Source organism: Pagrus pagrus, assembly GCF_965226575.1.
Source record: "Pagrus pagrus genome assembly, chromosome: 20".
Lineage (NCBI taxonomy): Eukaryota > Metazoa > Chordata > Actinopteri > Spariformes > Sparidae > Pagrus > Pagrus pagrus.
The window spans coordinates 724,403-739,402 of NC_140207.1; the positions used below are offsets into that span (position 1 = coordinate 724,403).

Below are 15,000 nucleotides of genomic sequence, written 5' to 3' on the forward strand. Positions count from 1 at the left end.
TGCTGACTCTCCATCTTCATGTTTACCCTCCAAACTTTCCCATGATGCAACAGGAGACTCGAGCTCAGCAGTTTGTGACTTTCCGCTGCTGTGTGTGTTCTCACCCTGACAGGTTCAACATGGTGTCGTCATGAACCAGCTCTGGGTTCAGACAACATGAAACCACAGCGAGATTCAAATGAATAAACAGACGAGTTTGTTGTACGAACTAAACAACTATACAAAAATAACATGAAGTGTGTGGGTCAGTTTTATCAGTGGTGTTTGAAGTGTATGGGCGCTGCATGCTGGGAAGGAGAGAGACAGGTGAGGTCATATAGGGAGGAGGAGCCTACAGGTGAGGCATCTCCTGACACGCCTCCTCAATCACCTGCACAGAAACAAACTGGACGGGTCATCACAGGTGTCCATACATCCTCTTCAGAGAAACGTCCTCTGAGCGTCCACATCAGCAGCTCGGCTGAAACATCCTGATGTCAGTCCTGTTGGTGGAGCGTCTTCAGTTTCTCTGTTTCCTCTGTTCCTCTTTGACTTTTGAAATAATTATGACCTGAAACATGACGATGACTTATTTTTCATTTTGGCTTTAAATTTGAAGTCATGAGTGTCAAAGCTCATCAGTCTGACACCGAGTGCAGAGTTTGGTGTATTTTGCTTCATCTGTCAGTTTGTGTGTTTGTGATGAAGTCCGTCTGTGTGTCTGCAGGACCTGAGTGTGTCTGCAGGACCTGAGTGTGTCTGCAGGACCTGAGTGTGTCTGCGATGCCCTTCCTGGACGGAGATCCAGGCCGAGCAGAGAGAGACGGCAGCAGGAAGGTAAAAAAACTCAGCGCTGTTGTGGCCAGGTGATGACGTCAGCAGCAGGTGACCTGATGACATCACTCACATGCTGCTGAGTCATGAGTCAGCTGATAGAACGGACTGGTAAAGAACATCTGTGAGGTCATCACAGAGAGACCATACGACCAGGTGTTCTCTCAGGTGTTGGCGTTGGTTCATCGGACCTTCACCCAGCGGACCAGGGTCGAGTCCCGTGAGAGGTCCCCTCACTCAGGTGTGATGGGACCAGGTGGCTGTGTCCTCTCCAGCACTGTCCTCTGTTTGGTGACTCGTTTTTAATTTGAAGTCGCTTGTACCTTCATTTCCATCGTAGGCACTTTGTTTAGTATAAATCAAAAACAATGAGTAAATAAATAAAAACTTGTCTCTTCTGCTGGCTTTGATGAAGCCAGCTGAGACCCACCTGGACTTACCTGGTCTTACCTGGACTTTGCTGCTGTTGTATGTTGTCTTGAAGGTCGGCTGTGATGAAATTGGCGGAAATTCACGACGAGCGACGTTCGCAACGCAGTTTTCGACGAGTTGAGCGGTTTTAGTTTAGTTTTGATTTTGTTTGAACACACACATACACACATACACAAACACACCTGTGTGGCGTACCTCAGGTAGTCCCGGTCGAGGTTTGAACACACGTCTCCCAGCTGCCAGCCGGCGAACGTCTCCTCTGGACCATCTTCAGTACTGATGAACACCAAGAAGCAGAGAGACAAAGAGGGTCGGGTCGAGGTTCATCTCCATCGATCCTGAGAGAGAAAACTTTGGACGGACTCTCTGGATGTTTATTAGCTTTTGTTTGTTGAGCTGCTCGTCTCAGTTTTCTTTTCTGTTAATGATGTGAAGAAAATATGAAAGACCAGAGCAGCCAGTGACCGTGGACGGTCAGGATGTTCTGGGGTAGGACTGTCGTTCAGGAGACAAGAGGTCAACACTCCCTTTTCTAAAAAGCATTTATCTTAAGTGAAACTAGGTGCCCCTGTAGTGTAGGAGCATAAAGTAATCACAGACTCTGACTTGGTTAGAGAGAACAACACAGATCAGGGTCCAAAGTTCACTGTTTTAGGAAATGAAACAAGCAACCAATCATCCAGGGATGTTATCAGACCCAGCAGCTTCACTCATATTCACTCTCAGCAGGATTTTGCTCACATCTGCTGTGGTTACTGACAGTGGCCGGTCCTTTGGAGGCCAACGGTTCAATTCCTGTGAAACACAACATGTCAGGCTGTGTTTTAAGAAACTAATTATTTGAGTGAACCTGAGGTCCACTAGTGTAGCAGCACAAAGAGCAAGAGCGGTCCATGTGAGGAGGAGGTCGGATGAGTTTCTTCCAGGAGACCTCTACTGGCCACTGACCAAGACATGGAAGCTCTATGTGACATTAGGATGGTGCTGTCTCCAGCCTGTGATAGTCCCACCGATCCACTAGATGTCAGCGTGTGATTAAAAATGAAGTTGCAGCACCAGCAGGTGTGATGATGAGAGGACCTCAACATGACACCACTAACAGCCAGGAAGTCTGCGTCAGGGGAGGGTCTGTGTGGTCTGCTGGATCATTTGAAACGCCTTCATTCAGCAGCCTTGAGTTCAATCCTGTGTGCAGCTGAATGTTTTTATATTTCTGAACATGAAACTGAACCTAAAGAAACATAAATTCACAACATAAAGTGATCTGAAGTTTAAACATTTCCATGTTTAGCAGATACGCACATTGTGACTGTTCATTCTGGGCATTGGTTGCATCAGCAGCTGTGACGTGTCCTCCCGTCCTGCAGGGGGAGCCTCTGTGCCACTCTGCCAGCCCCACCAGGAGCCTCTTCCATCGGCCCCCATTCAGCCGGCCCTCCAGCCCCCGCTCGGCCCCCGCCCCGACCTCCAGCTCCAAGATGAGTCCCAGCTCCCCCAAAACCGTCTTCCCCTACCAGAGCGGACCCCCCCAGCAGGAGTCTCCCCCCAAGTCTCCACGCAGGTACACACACCTGACACCTGCTGACGGGCCGCAGCACACTCGGCAGAAACAGATCATGACTTTCCTGTGTGTGTGTGTGTGTGTGTCTGTGTGTGTGTGTGTGTGTGTGTGTGTGTGTGTGTGTGTCAGGCTCAGCTTCAGTGGGATCTTCAGGTCGACCAGGGATTCAAACCAGCAACCGTCGTCGTCTCCCGTCAGCATCAAACTGTTCACCCGCAACAAGAGAGACAAGGCCAGAGGTACAGTGTGTGTGTGTGTGTGTGTGTGTGTGTGTATTGTCTCTCCTTCCTCTTGTTGACTCTATCACAGAGTTCAGACCTTCAACATCTGAGACAAACAGACTCCATGTTTCTACTCAAAGACAGAAAGAAGTTCATGCAGAACATTTGCTGAATTTACAAGAAGGAACAAATCAGTCAGAATCAGTCAGAGACAGAGTTTCACACAGTTTATAAAGTGTCTCCAACTCAACAACTCACTAAACTGACACATTTGTTAAGGGAGTCTGGGGACAAAGAAGTCGCCTATACTGGTTACTGTTTTTTTTTTCAGACTATTTAGCTTGAGGAAGTGAAGTACCAATCACAGGACTCATCAGCCTGCCCCAACACACCTGCTGCAGGAAACACACACACACACACACACACACACACACACACACACAAAAACAATGACTCCATTTTGTGTCAGACATGAATCAGACAGATCAGGACAAACAGTACAAGGACGAGTTGAGTCCTTGTACTGTTTGAATGTGTGTCCTTGCACACACACACACACACACACACACACACACACACACACACACACACACACAGGGACAGTCTCTGGGCAGATTATTCTGGCTAATGGCTGCACTTTATGTGCACTTTAGTTTTTTATCATGTTCGTTCTGTGTTGATGAACTGAAACTGAACTTTTCACCCTTTTAGCTTCACTTTTAAAAACATCAGCATTTCAAACAGATAATATATAGAAGACATTTAATCACACTGAGCTGCAGTCATCAGTGCTGAAACAAACTGGACTTCATTTAGACTGGGATTAAAGTTGAGCTTACTTCAGGTAAACCTGACAGTCACACTGAAGCTTGTGTGTCGACCAGCAGGTGGTTTAAGGTCAATGTTATCCCACTTCATCAAAAGGACAAAGAGACGTCGTCCTGTGTGTGTGTGTGTGTGTGTGTGTGTGTGTGTGGCGACAGTGTAACTTGTTGGCAGTTTGTTTAGTTCACAGATTATCGAATCAAAAATCAATTTAGATTCTATCAGAGGGAAGAAATCGGCTTAGCTGTTGCTTTTATTAAAGGACACACACACACGCACACGCACACACGCACACGCACGCACGCACACACAAAGCTTCTTGTTTCCCCTCCCGTAGAAATTTCCGGAAGCTGAACTTGGCGTCTCTTCAGTTGGAAATTTGGCAGCCTTCTCACACACACACACACACACACACACACACACACACACACATACACTCCCTCACACACACACACGTCCTGTTAGGGTCTGTTGGTGTTTGATGTCCGGCTCGGCCGCCTCTAAAGACGGCACATGTTGAATAGTTTCATAAAAGGGTCTGGTGTGGTCAGACGCCCTCTAGTGGTGCCTGCAGGGACACAAAGACATTTACTGGAAATGAAACAAGTTCAATTAAAAACAGACAAAGTGTCAGATTACTGCAGGATCCTGAATGAAAACACTCAAACTGAAATGTAAATTGGAATACGTTTTCTTTCCTGTAATATTTTTGTGTTCACGCTCACGCGCGTCGCTCCTGTTAGCATTTAGCTTAGCCTCTCGTTAATGCGACAGAAGACGAGCCTCACGCTGCCTCCATCGGTCCCTCGACAGTCCACAGAGGACGTTACGCTACATCTGGACACAGCGTTGGAGGCGGAGCCCCGTTCATTCCCATGAAAGCTGCTCAGCGGCGCTTTGAAGCTAAAACAACTCGACTTCCCGGCTCTGAACACACCCGGACCTCTCTGTGTTGAGCATCACGTGATGACGTAACTACAGTTTGGCTTCAAAGCCTGGAGTTTACAGGAAGCTGCAGCACTCTGATCCCCCATGATGCAACAGTGCAGCTGCCAACATCTGAAGTTACACAGACCCTCCAGAGTCAGGTGTCCTCAGCTGACCTCAGCACAGTCCTGTGTGTGTGTGTGTGTGTGTGTGTGTGTGTGTGTGTGTGCGTGCGTGTGTTTCCAGCTGCAGGGTCACATGACTGTGGTGACATGTGACACCTGAGGATGAACCCACCTGTACACCTGCAGCTGACTGTGAGACTGCTGTGAGTTAAAGTGTTGAGCAGAGTAACAGTATACGAGTGTGTGTGTGTGTGTGTGTGTGTGTGTGTGTGTGTGTGTGTGTGTGTGCTGGAGTCCTGCTGCTGTGTAAGTAAACAGCGACCTGCTGCTTTATTATCTGCTCATAATCTGTGTAACTGTGATCCTTTAATAAAGCGGCTGAGGCCCAGATGGAGCCGAGAAAGTGCTTTTGTTTTTGTCGTGCTCGGACACACACGGAGAGGACGCTGCAAAAAGTATCTCTCAGAGGGTTTTAAGGTCTTTTAAAGGGCAATGCTGCTATTTTTAAACCCGGGCCCTGTGTTTACATACTTTGGGGTCTAAATGACGAGTAGGAACAGACAGTTTTGGAAGATCGCCTCGGCCGGCAGCTGTGACGCAGACCGCAGCGTCTGCAGCGTCCTGACTGTCCACGAGGCGTTCACTGACGGTTGTTGTTGTTGCCACCGACCGGCTGAAGTCGTCTGACAGCATCATGCAGAGACGCGACTTCGGATTGAACCAGAAACAGTCACAATGTCACTGTCATCAAATCCACCAGACTCCATTTACAAAATCAGTAATTCTACCTCTCAGGTCAGAGGTCAGCCCAGGGTACTGGAGGTGAAGCGTTAGCAGCATGAACTGTGTACACTGGCACAGACTGGACTGAACATTTTCAGGTAGATATGATGCAAAAAACATACAACAGTTATGGCACAAAGTAAAATGGCCGCCACATGACATTTTTGTGACGCCTCCAAACTGTGCAACTGTGTCCTCCATGAGCGAATCACCTGGAGTCCAGTCGCTCCGATATCAGGAGGTCTCTGTGTTTAAAAGCAGCCTGATGTTCGTTTCCACATTTCTTAGAGTGGAGACAGGAGAGGGAGGTGTGGCTACAACACACACACACACACACACACACACACACGCAGAGTGAACAGTGATACTCTGCAGGGCTGAAACACTCAGACGACTCTGCTGCTGGACCACACTTTTACTGACTTTTTACCGTCAGTTTACCTGACTGCCTGTCTGACTGTCTGTCTGACTGTCTGTCTGACTGCCTGTCTGACCTGATCACCTGTCTGTCTGACTGCCTGTCTGACCTGATCACCTGTCTGTCTGACTGTCTGTCTACACTGAGGACCGAACTGGATGGACGACAGCTGAACTCTCCTCCAGGACTTTAAAGAAGCGGCGCTCCATGTTTGGTTTCCTGTCGGCTGAAGCTTCTCCCTCCGTCTCTTCTCAGGCCGTCGGGTTTGTTTGTGATCGCCGTCAGAAAACAGATTGAAAACTTTTCACTGCAGGAAGTCAAAGAGCCTCACTTATTTAACGTTTGCAGCAGCCAATCAGAGCAGGTTTTCTGTCAGCGGAGCCTCAGGATTGGCTCTCTGCTGGTGAAGCCTTTCAATAGTTTTTAATGAGTTGAATTAGATTGTTCCAGTATAATATACAGTAAATATTCATGTTTACTTATTTCAATCTGTAGTTTTGAATCATGAATTTTATTGATGCTTCGATTTATTTGTTGAATTAAATCTTTTCACTGTCACATTATTTAGTTTAGTTTAATGTAAAGATTTAAATCTGCTGACTGAACTCAGTTGACCTGTTTTACTTCGTTGCTCCTCGTGGTTCAGTCAGGTTTGTTTTTATGTGTTTAACTGACTCATGGTTTTGTTCACTTGAATCAGCTTCATGTTGTCAGTTTGCAGCAGCTGTATTAAACATGATGAACGAGTCATAAAGTCAAACTGTCTCAGAAACCGTCCTCTTAAAGACGCTAACATTAGCCACGTTAGCTGCTGTAGCGTTTTAATGCAGCTGGTTTCATTTCAGTTTGTGTTTTTCATAAACTGATGTGATGGCGATGAAGCGTCTGAGCAGCCTGATGCTGAGGAGGTGGAAGGAGAAGGAGAGGTGGACGGGGAGGAGGAGGAGTGAACCATTCGGAGCAGCAGAGGAGGAAGAGGAGGAGGAGGAGGAGGAGAGGCAGACAGACAGCAGAGACAGACAGACACACAGACGTATGCTGAGGAGGACGTCTGAACCGTGTGGACGGCAGGACGAAGACGAAAAGATGGAGGAGAAGAAGAGCAGCAGGAAGAAAGAACGCAGGAAGTCTGAATCCAACATGGAGGAGGAGTGCAGGAGAGACAGGAAGAGGACAGAGACAGGCAGAGGGAGAGAGAGGAGGAAGTCTGCATCATGGATCATGGTGGAGGACAATGCAGAAGGACAGACAGACAGGAAGCAGAAGGAGGCACAAAGACGGATGCAACGGCGGCGGTCAGAGCCGTGTGGGATCCTCTACGTCCAACTGCTTCCTCTGTCCAACAGGAAGAAGAAGGAGCTGCTGCAGAGACGGACGGGACGCAGGACGTCCTGCAGCGAGGAGAGGGACGGACAGACGGGCAGGAGACAGGGGGACGAGTTCAGACCGATGAGCAGAGGGAGGTCCGAGCCCATCGGTCCTCTGGACAACAGTAAGCAGAGCAAGTACACAAACACATCAACTGTGAGACGGGTTTTATATGAGACGGGCCTATTTACTCTGTATCCACTCAGTAAAGTCAGGCTCAGCCATCGTCTCCTCCTGATGATATAAAGTCAGGCTCAGCCATCATCTCCTCCTGATGATATAAAGTCAGGCTCAGTCATCGTCTCCTCCTGATGATATAAAGTCAGGCTCAGCCATCGTCTCCTCCTGATGATATAAAGTCAGGCTCAGTCATCGTCTCCTCCTGATGATATAAAGTCAGGCTCAGCCATCGTCTCCTCCTGATGATATAAAGTCAGGTGAAGTCTCGTAGTCCACAAACATTTCTGGAGCTTCACAGTGAAACAGAGTTGCAGCATTGTGTTAATCAAAGTCTCCAGAAGCTCTGAGATCCAAAAACTCATTCAAAAAGATATTTTACACCCTCAGTGTTCAGTTGTCCACCCGCTTCAGACGCTAGCGCTTTTAGCTTAGCAGCTCCAGTGAAGCATTCAGCTTAAGACACTAAACAGTAACCAGTATAGGCTCCTTCTTTGTCCCCAGACTCCCTTAACAAATGTGTCAGTTTAGTGAGTTGTTGAGTTGGAGACACTTTATAAACTGTGTGAAACTCTGTCTCTGACTGATTCTGACTGATTTGTTCCTTCTTGTAAATTCAGCAAATGTTCTACATGAACTTCTTTCTGTCTTTGAGTAGAAACATGGAGTCTGTTTGTCTCAGATGTAGATACATATAGAGCGTGAGGTGAGATCGGATCGCAGGCTCTGTAGGCTAATGTAGCTGTGAACCGGCTCATGATCCTCTCTATACGACCCGATCTGTTTCAGCTCTGGTTCTGATCTGTGTTGGAGCTTTGAGAGCAGAACAAAGAGAAAAGGTTAAATAACAGATGTAATCTTGTTATCTCCCCTGTTCAGTCAGACTCAGTGTGTCGGCCCACCTCAGCTGAGCCTGTAATCGGTGCTGGTGTCGGTGGTGATGTGATCTCACCTCTGTTCTGTCAGACACAAAGTGATCTGAAGAGGCTCGCGGGCCAACGGGAACTTCTGTTAACATGACAAAATACTTTACAGAAGCTCAGAAGGAAATCAGGAGAGAACGTCTCTGGTCTCACTTCATGAAGTGTGTTTGAGGCTGTCTGCAGACTGCTCGACGACTGGAGACAAGCCTGGTTCTGACAGCCTGGTTCTGACAGTCTGGTTCTGACAGCCTGGTTCTGACAGTCTGGTTCTGACAGTCTGGTTCTGACAGCCTGGTTCTGACAGTCTGGTTCTGACAGTCTGGTTCTGACAGCCTGGTTCTGACAGTCTGGTTCTGACAGTCTGGTTCTGACAGCCTGGTTCTGACAGCCTGGTTCTGACAGTCTGGTTCTGACAGGATGGCTGCTGACTGTCTCTTGTGCTGTTTATTCAGTGAAGTGTGTCTCTGTGATGGAGCTGCTCTTCAGTCTGATACAACTGATCCAGGTTCTGTCCAGTGTGTCACAGTCCACACACTGTAGAACCCCTGTAGAACCTTCAGTCTGGACAGGATGTGACGCTGACAGAGACTCGATCTGTCTTCTGATGTAGCGTTGTCATTGTTTACAGGTTCATGTGACGACATCAGAGTTTATCTGTGTGTGTGTGTCACTACCCTCTAATCTGTTAAAGTGTCTATCTGCCTGTCTGTCTGCCTGTCTGTCTGTCTGTCTGTCTGCCTGCCTGCCTGCCTGCCTGCCTGCCTGCCTGTCTGTCTGTCTGTCTGCCTGTCTGTCTGCCTGCCTGCCTGCCTGCCTGTCTGTCTGTCTGTCTGTCTGTCTGCCTGTCTGTCTGCCTGTCTGTCTGTCTGTCTGTCTGCCTGCCTGCCTGCCTGCCTGTCTGTCTGTCTGTCTGTCTGTCTGTCTGTCTGCCTGTCTGTCTGTCTGCCTGTCTGTCTGTCAGAGCAGATTGCTGTGTGTTTCTCTGAGTGCTTGTGTGTTGGAGATGTAACCTACATTATTCAACACACACACACACACTCACAGTTAACATAAATGTGTCTGTGTTGTTGTGACGTGTCGCTCTGCGTCTCACCTGCAGCCTCAGACCAACATGGTGTTCGTGGTGTCTCAGAGTCTGGAGGCCGATGACTCATCCTGCACTCGGGGGCGTGTCCTCAGTGTGCGTCCAACACACACTCACTCTCCTGGTGTTTGTGAGGCTGACGTGGACTCATTCACAGAAAGACAAGAGGCTGAATATACATATTATTTCACTTGTTGCTATAGTAACCGCTAACTGCTGCCAGTTACAGTACATTAGAAGCAGTAAGCTTGGTTAGCCGTGCAGCTAGTGGTTGCCAAGAGCCAGCCAACTGTGTGTAAGTGTGTGTGTGTGTGTGTGTGTGTGTGATTATTAGTATTCCTGTCAGCTGTCACACAGGACTGACCTCCACCATCACCACTAACTACACACTGAGTCACTGTGTGTGTACAGTGACTCAGTGTTTCCTGTAGAGGGCGCTGTTTCCTCAATTACAGCTTTATGACTCTCCTCCTCCTCCTCCTCTCCTCTCCTCCTCCTCTCCTCCTCTCCTCTCCTCCTCTTCTCCTCCTCTTTCTCCTCCTCTCCTCTCCTCTCCTCCTCCTCTCCTCCTCTTCTCTCCTCCTCTTCTCTCCTCTCCTCCTCTCCTCCTCTCCTCTCCTCCTCTTCTCTCCTCCTCTTCTCTCCTCTTCTCCTCTCCTCTCCTCCTCTCCTCCTCTCCTCTCCTCTCCTCCTCTTCTCTCCTCCTCTTCTCTCCTCCTCTCCTCTCCTCCTCTTCTCTCCTCTTCTCTCCTCTTCTCCTCTCCTCTCCTCCTCCTCTCCTCTCCTCCTCTCCCCCTCTTCTCTCCTCCTCTTCTCCCCTCCCCTCCTCTCCTCTCCTCTCCTCCTCTCCTCTCCTCCTCTTCTCTCCTCCTCTCCTCTCCTCCTCTTCTCTCCTCCTCTCCTCTCCTCCTCTTCTCTCCTCTTCTCTCCTCTTCTCCTCTCCTCCTCCTCTCCTCTCCTCCTCTCCCCCTCTTCTCTCCTCCTCTTCTCCCCTCCCCTCCTCTCCTCTCCTCTCCTCCTCTCCTCTCCTCCTCTCCTCTCCTCCTCTTCTCTCCTCCTCTCCTCTCCTCCTCTTCTCTCCTCCTCTTCTCCTCTCTTCTCCTCCTCTTCTCTTCTCCTCTCCTCCTCTTCTCTCCTCCTCTCCTCTCCTCCTCTTCTCCTCTCCTCTCCTCCTCCTCTCCTCCTCTTCTCTCCTCCTCTTCTCCTCTCTTCTCCTCCTCTTCTCTTCTCCTCTCCTCCTCTTCTCTCCTCCTCTCCTCTCCTCTCCTCCTCTTCTCTCCTCCTCTCCTCTCCTCCTCTTCTCCTCTCCTCTCCTCCTCCTCTCCTCCTCTTCTCTCCTCCTCTTCTCTTCTCTTCTCCTCCTCTCCTCTCCTCCTCTTCTCTTCTCCTCTCCTCCTCCTCTCCTCTCCTCTCCTCTCCTCTCCCCTCCCCTCCTCTCCTCTCCTCTCCTCTCCTCTCCTCTCCCCTCCTCTCCTCTCCTCTTCTCTTCTCCTCTCCTCTCCTCTCCTCTCCTCTCCTCTCCCCAGCCTACAGCCTCTCCTCACCTCCTCCTCCCCCTCCTCCCCCTCCTCCCCCTCGTCAGGAGGAGGTGAGTGTTTTCCGTCTGGAGACGTACCTGACGGAGCCGAGGCGTCCAGAGACCAGGAGGCTGCGCTCCTACTCCTCCCCTCCCGACACCGGACAACGCTGCTCCTCCTCCTCCACCTGCTTCCAGGCGCCTCCTCTGGCTCCTCCTCTTCCTGTGGGGAGGCTGGTGAGTGAGGAGCGTTGATGAGTGTGTGTGTTATCAGTGTGGTCATGTGACCAGAGTGTGATGTGTGTCAGTACTTAATATTAGCCCTGAGCTAACTGAGCGCCTGCTAGCACACAGCTACATCACACTGGCACCTCTCAGCCCCATAAAGTCAGAACCAGCCTGTTCTGGAGCAGGCCCAGCAAGCCCGAGGCTAAAGTCGGGTTAGCCTATTTTGGAGTGTGCCAGTATGAAATTCTCCTTTAGCCCGGGGCTAACGGTTCCTTCAGCCCGGGGCTAACGGCTCCTTCAGCCTGGGGCTAATGGCTCCTTTAGCCCGGGGCTAACGGCTCCTTCAGCCTGGGGCTAATGGCTCCTTTAGCCCGGGGCTAACGGCTCCTTTAGCTGAGGGCTAACGGCTCCTTCAGCCCGGAGCTAACGGATCCTTCAGCCCGGGGCTAATGGCTCCTTTAGCCCGGGGCTAACGGCTCCTTCAGCCCAGGGCTAACGGCTCCTTTAGCCTGGGGCTAACGGCTCCTTCAGCTGAGGGCTAATGGCTCCTTTAGCCCGGGGCTAATGGCTCCTTTAGCCCGGGGCTAACGGCTCCTTTAGCTGAGGGCTAACGGCTCCTTCAGCCCGGAGCTAACGGATCCTTCAGCCCGGGGCTAATGGCTCCTTTAGCCCGGGGCTAACGGCTCCTTCAGCCCGGGGCTAACGGCTCCTTCAGCCCGGGGCTAACGGCTCCTTTAGCCCGGGGCTAACGGCTCCTTCAGCCCGGGGCTAACGGCTCCTTCAGCCCGGAGCTAACGGCTCCTTCAGCCCGGAGCTAACGGATCCTTCAGCCCGGAGCTAACGGCTCCTTCAGCCCGGGGCTAACGGATCCTTCAGCCCGGGGCTAACGGCTCCTTTAGCCCGGGGCTAACGGCTCCTTCAGCCCGGGGCTAACGGCTCCTTCAGCCCGGAGCTAACGGATCCTTCAGCCCGGGGCTAACGGCTCCTTCAGCCCGGGGCTAACTCTCCTTCAGCCCGGAGCTAACGGCTCCTTCAGCCCGGGGCTAACTCTCCTTCAGCCCGGGGCTAACGGCTCCTTCAGCCCGGAGCTAACGGCTCCTTTAGCCCGGGGCCAATTTCTTCAAATTTGAGAGTAAAAGTTTTGCTGGTGTCGATCTTCAGCTGATCGTTGTGGACTCATCAGTCAGTGTCTCTACCTGGAGACAAACACGTGGACATCGTGATGGAAACTTTGTTCTGGATGTGTTCAGTCCTGCTCAGAACAGAACAGAACACGGACATGGACACATCCTCATCACCAGTTAAAGATGAGCAGCTGCTGTTTGATGTTAATTATTGATGCCTCCACTCAGCAGTGATTTTATATTTCAGCTGATTCATCAGAAACTGATGAGCTGCTGCAGTGAACACACCTGTCACTACACACACCGAGACTCGGTTCTGTTCGGCTCTGATCGGTTCTGTTCGGCTCTGTTCGGGTCTGATCGGCTGTTTCCGGTCTCCGTCGGTACTCATTGAAGCGGTGTCAAGTGTCCACAGGTAACAAGAACGGGACCGGAAACTGGACCTTCAATATAAGATATTCAAGCGCGCAAAAACAGCTACTGAAGAAAATAAAAGTCATGTCAGTGGTTGATGCAGTTATGTTTGATTTCAGTGACTCTGCAGATTTAATTAAAATACTGTGAGATTAAACATTAATAACAAGATGAAAGATGAAAGATAAATTAAAGATGTTTTATGGTAGAGGAAATAAAACATATTAAAAGGAAACCCTTAAATATGAAAAATGATTTTCTTGGTTTTAATGCAGCAGTCGACTTATTCAGTCACTGATGCTCCATGAAATAATTTAATCTAACACCACATGTAGAACATAACGAAGTATTACTCGAGTACTGTTCTTGATTGTATTTAAATACCTTTACTTAAAGGTGCAAAATGTAAGAACTGACCCCCTGTTGAATTTAGACACAGCACATCACCAACATAACTGCTAACTGCTGCTAGCTGTGTTCTATACATACTGCCGTTAGCTTTTCTAGCTCAGTTAGCCGTGCAGCTAGCTAGACGCCTGTGGGAGTGTGTCCACACAGCTGGCACAGGAGCTGTGAAGCACCAGCACACAGGACAGAGATGTCTCTGCCTGCTGTTTCTTTTTCAACGTGTTTGACTGAAACATTTTGCACCTTTAAGTTCAAAGCAGGACTTTCACTTGTGACATAGTATTTGTTATAGCGTAGTATTAGTACTTTTACTTCAGTAAAGAATCTAAGTACTTCTATAATTACTGTATAATTGTTAAAAGGTTTTTTTCAATCACATTTTACCATAACGTCGAGACAATTACGCTTTTATTGTGAAATCTCGGACCGGACGTGCAGCGGGTTAGCTCTGTTAGCTTGTTAGCTGCTGCGGCTCCTCCGGTGGTCGCGGCTCGGCTCGGCTCGGCTGCTGCTGCCGAACCACAGCGAGCGGCGGACAGCGGCGATCTTTCCCGACAGGAGACGACCGTCTGCCGGCAGCTCAGGTCCTCCCAGCCGGACAGAGACACAAGATGGAGCCGTGAGGATTTGACGGATTCCCGGGGAAACGTCCTGAAGACCTCCGCGGAGAACACCGGGCGGCTGTAATGGACGGCGACTGTCAAGTAGGTGCTAACGTTAGTGACGTCACACACTTCACCAGCCATGTAGCCGCGGCGGCGGAAAACGCTTAAAAAAAACAGGTTTTTTACATAAAAACGTCTCTCGCGTCATCAGATTGATACTGAAGACGACGCTGCTTCATGATGTGAGTGATATCACGTCAATCTAATAATCGGCTACCGTCACAGTCATCATATTAATTAATAACACGAGACCTGATTACCTGATTACCAAATCATCCGTAACACCTCACAGCTACAGAGGACTCCTCCTGACCTGCGACAACACACCTGAGAGTCCATCAACAACCAGAGCTCAGCTTCATGTGTCTCATCAACACCCGTCCTGCTGTCAGAACCACAGCTGTCCTGCTGTCAGAACCACACCCGTCCTGCTGTCAGAACCACATCTGGACCACATGATTTATACATCACATCACATGAATCCAGCAGCAGGTCCAGCTGCTCCTTCACTCTCTGAGGACACTATGATCACAGCTCTGTCTTCGTTCAGTGTGTCCTCCTGGTTCTGGCACTAAATGTGAAGGTTCTGGTCCGGTTCTGTCCGTCAGCATCACGTCTCAAACATCATTTGATTCAGGAGAACCAGAACTTTCAGTCCGGCTCATTTAAAGTCACAATTTTACATTTGAATGTTTGAATTTAGCAGAATATTTAAAAGACGGCGGTCAGAATGTGTTTACAGTGAAGTCATACAGAACCGAGGGAGTTTAGTTTCTTATTTAAACATCTCTCCTCAGTGTGACGGCGTAATCGTGATCACTACGGAGGCCCTGAAGGTCCAAACAAGACGTGTGTGAAATGTCTTGACAGGAGTTTTAAGGCAGATGCAGGACTGAGGTTCATGAGTTATTAAACATCTTGTGGGTCTGTGAGGGTTAACATGAGACACAGCAGACAGGAAGTGTCTCCTGACTGATGTTTTCCAACA

At 49.5% G+C, this 15,000-nt stretch overlaps 1 protein-coding gene across 1 annotated transcript in view; it reads left to right on the forward strand.

Moving 5' to 3' along the window:
* The first annotated feature begins 6,059 nt into the window (after positions 1–6,059).
* Positions 6,060–15,000, forward strand: part of LOC311249194 (uncharacterized protein) — a 25,926-nt gene continuing 16,985 nt past the window's right edge. Inside the window, exons 1-2 of the mRNA XM_084340052.1 lie at positions 6,060–7,597; positions 11,184–11,410. Coding sequence (XP_084196178.1) covers positions 6,976–7,597; positions 11,184–11,410 — 849 coding nt within the window. The 5' untranslated portion in view covers positions 6,060–6,975. The remainder of the gene's footprint in view (positions 7,598–11,183; positions 11,411–15,000) is intronic.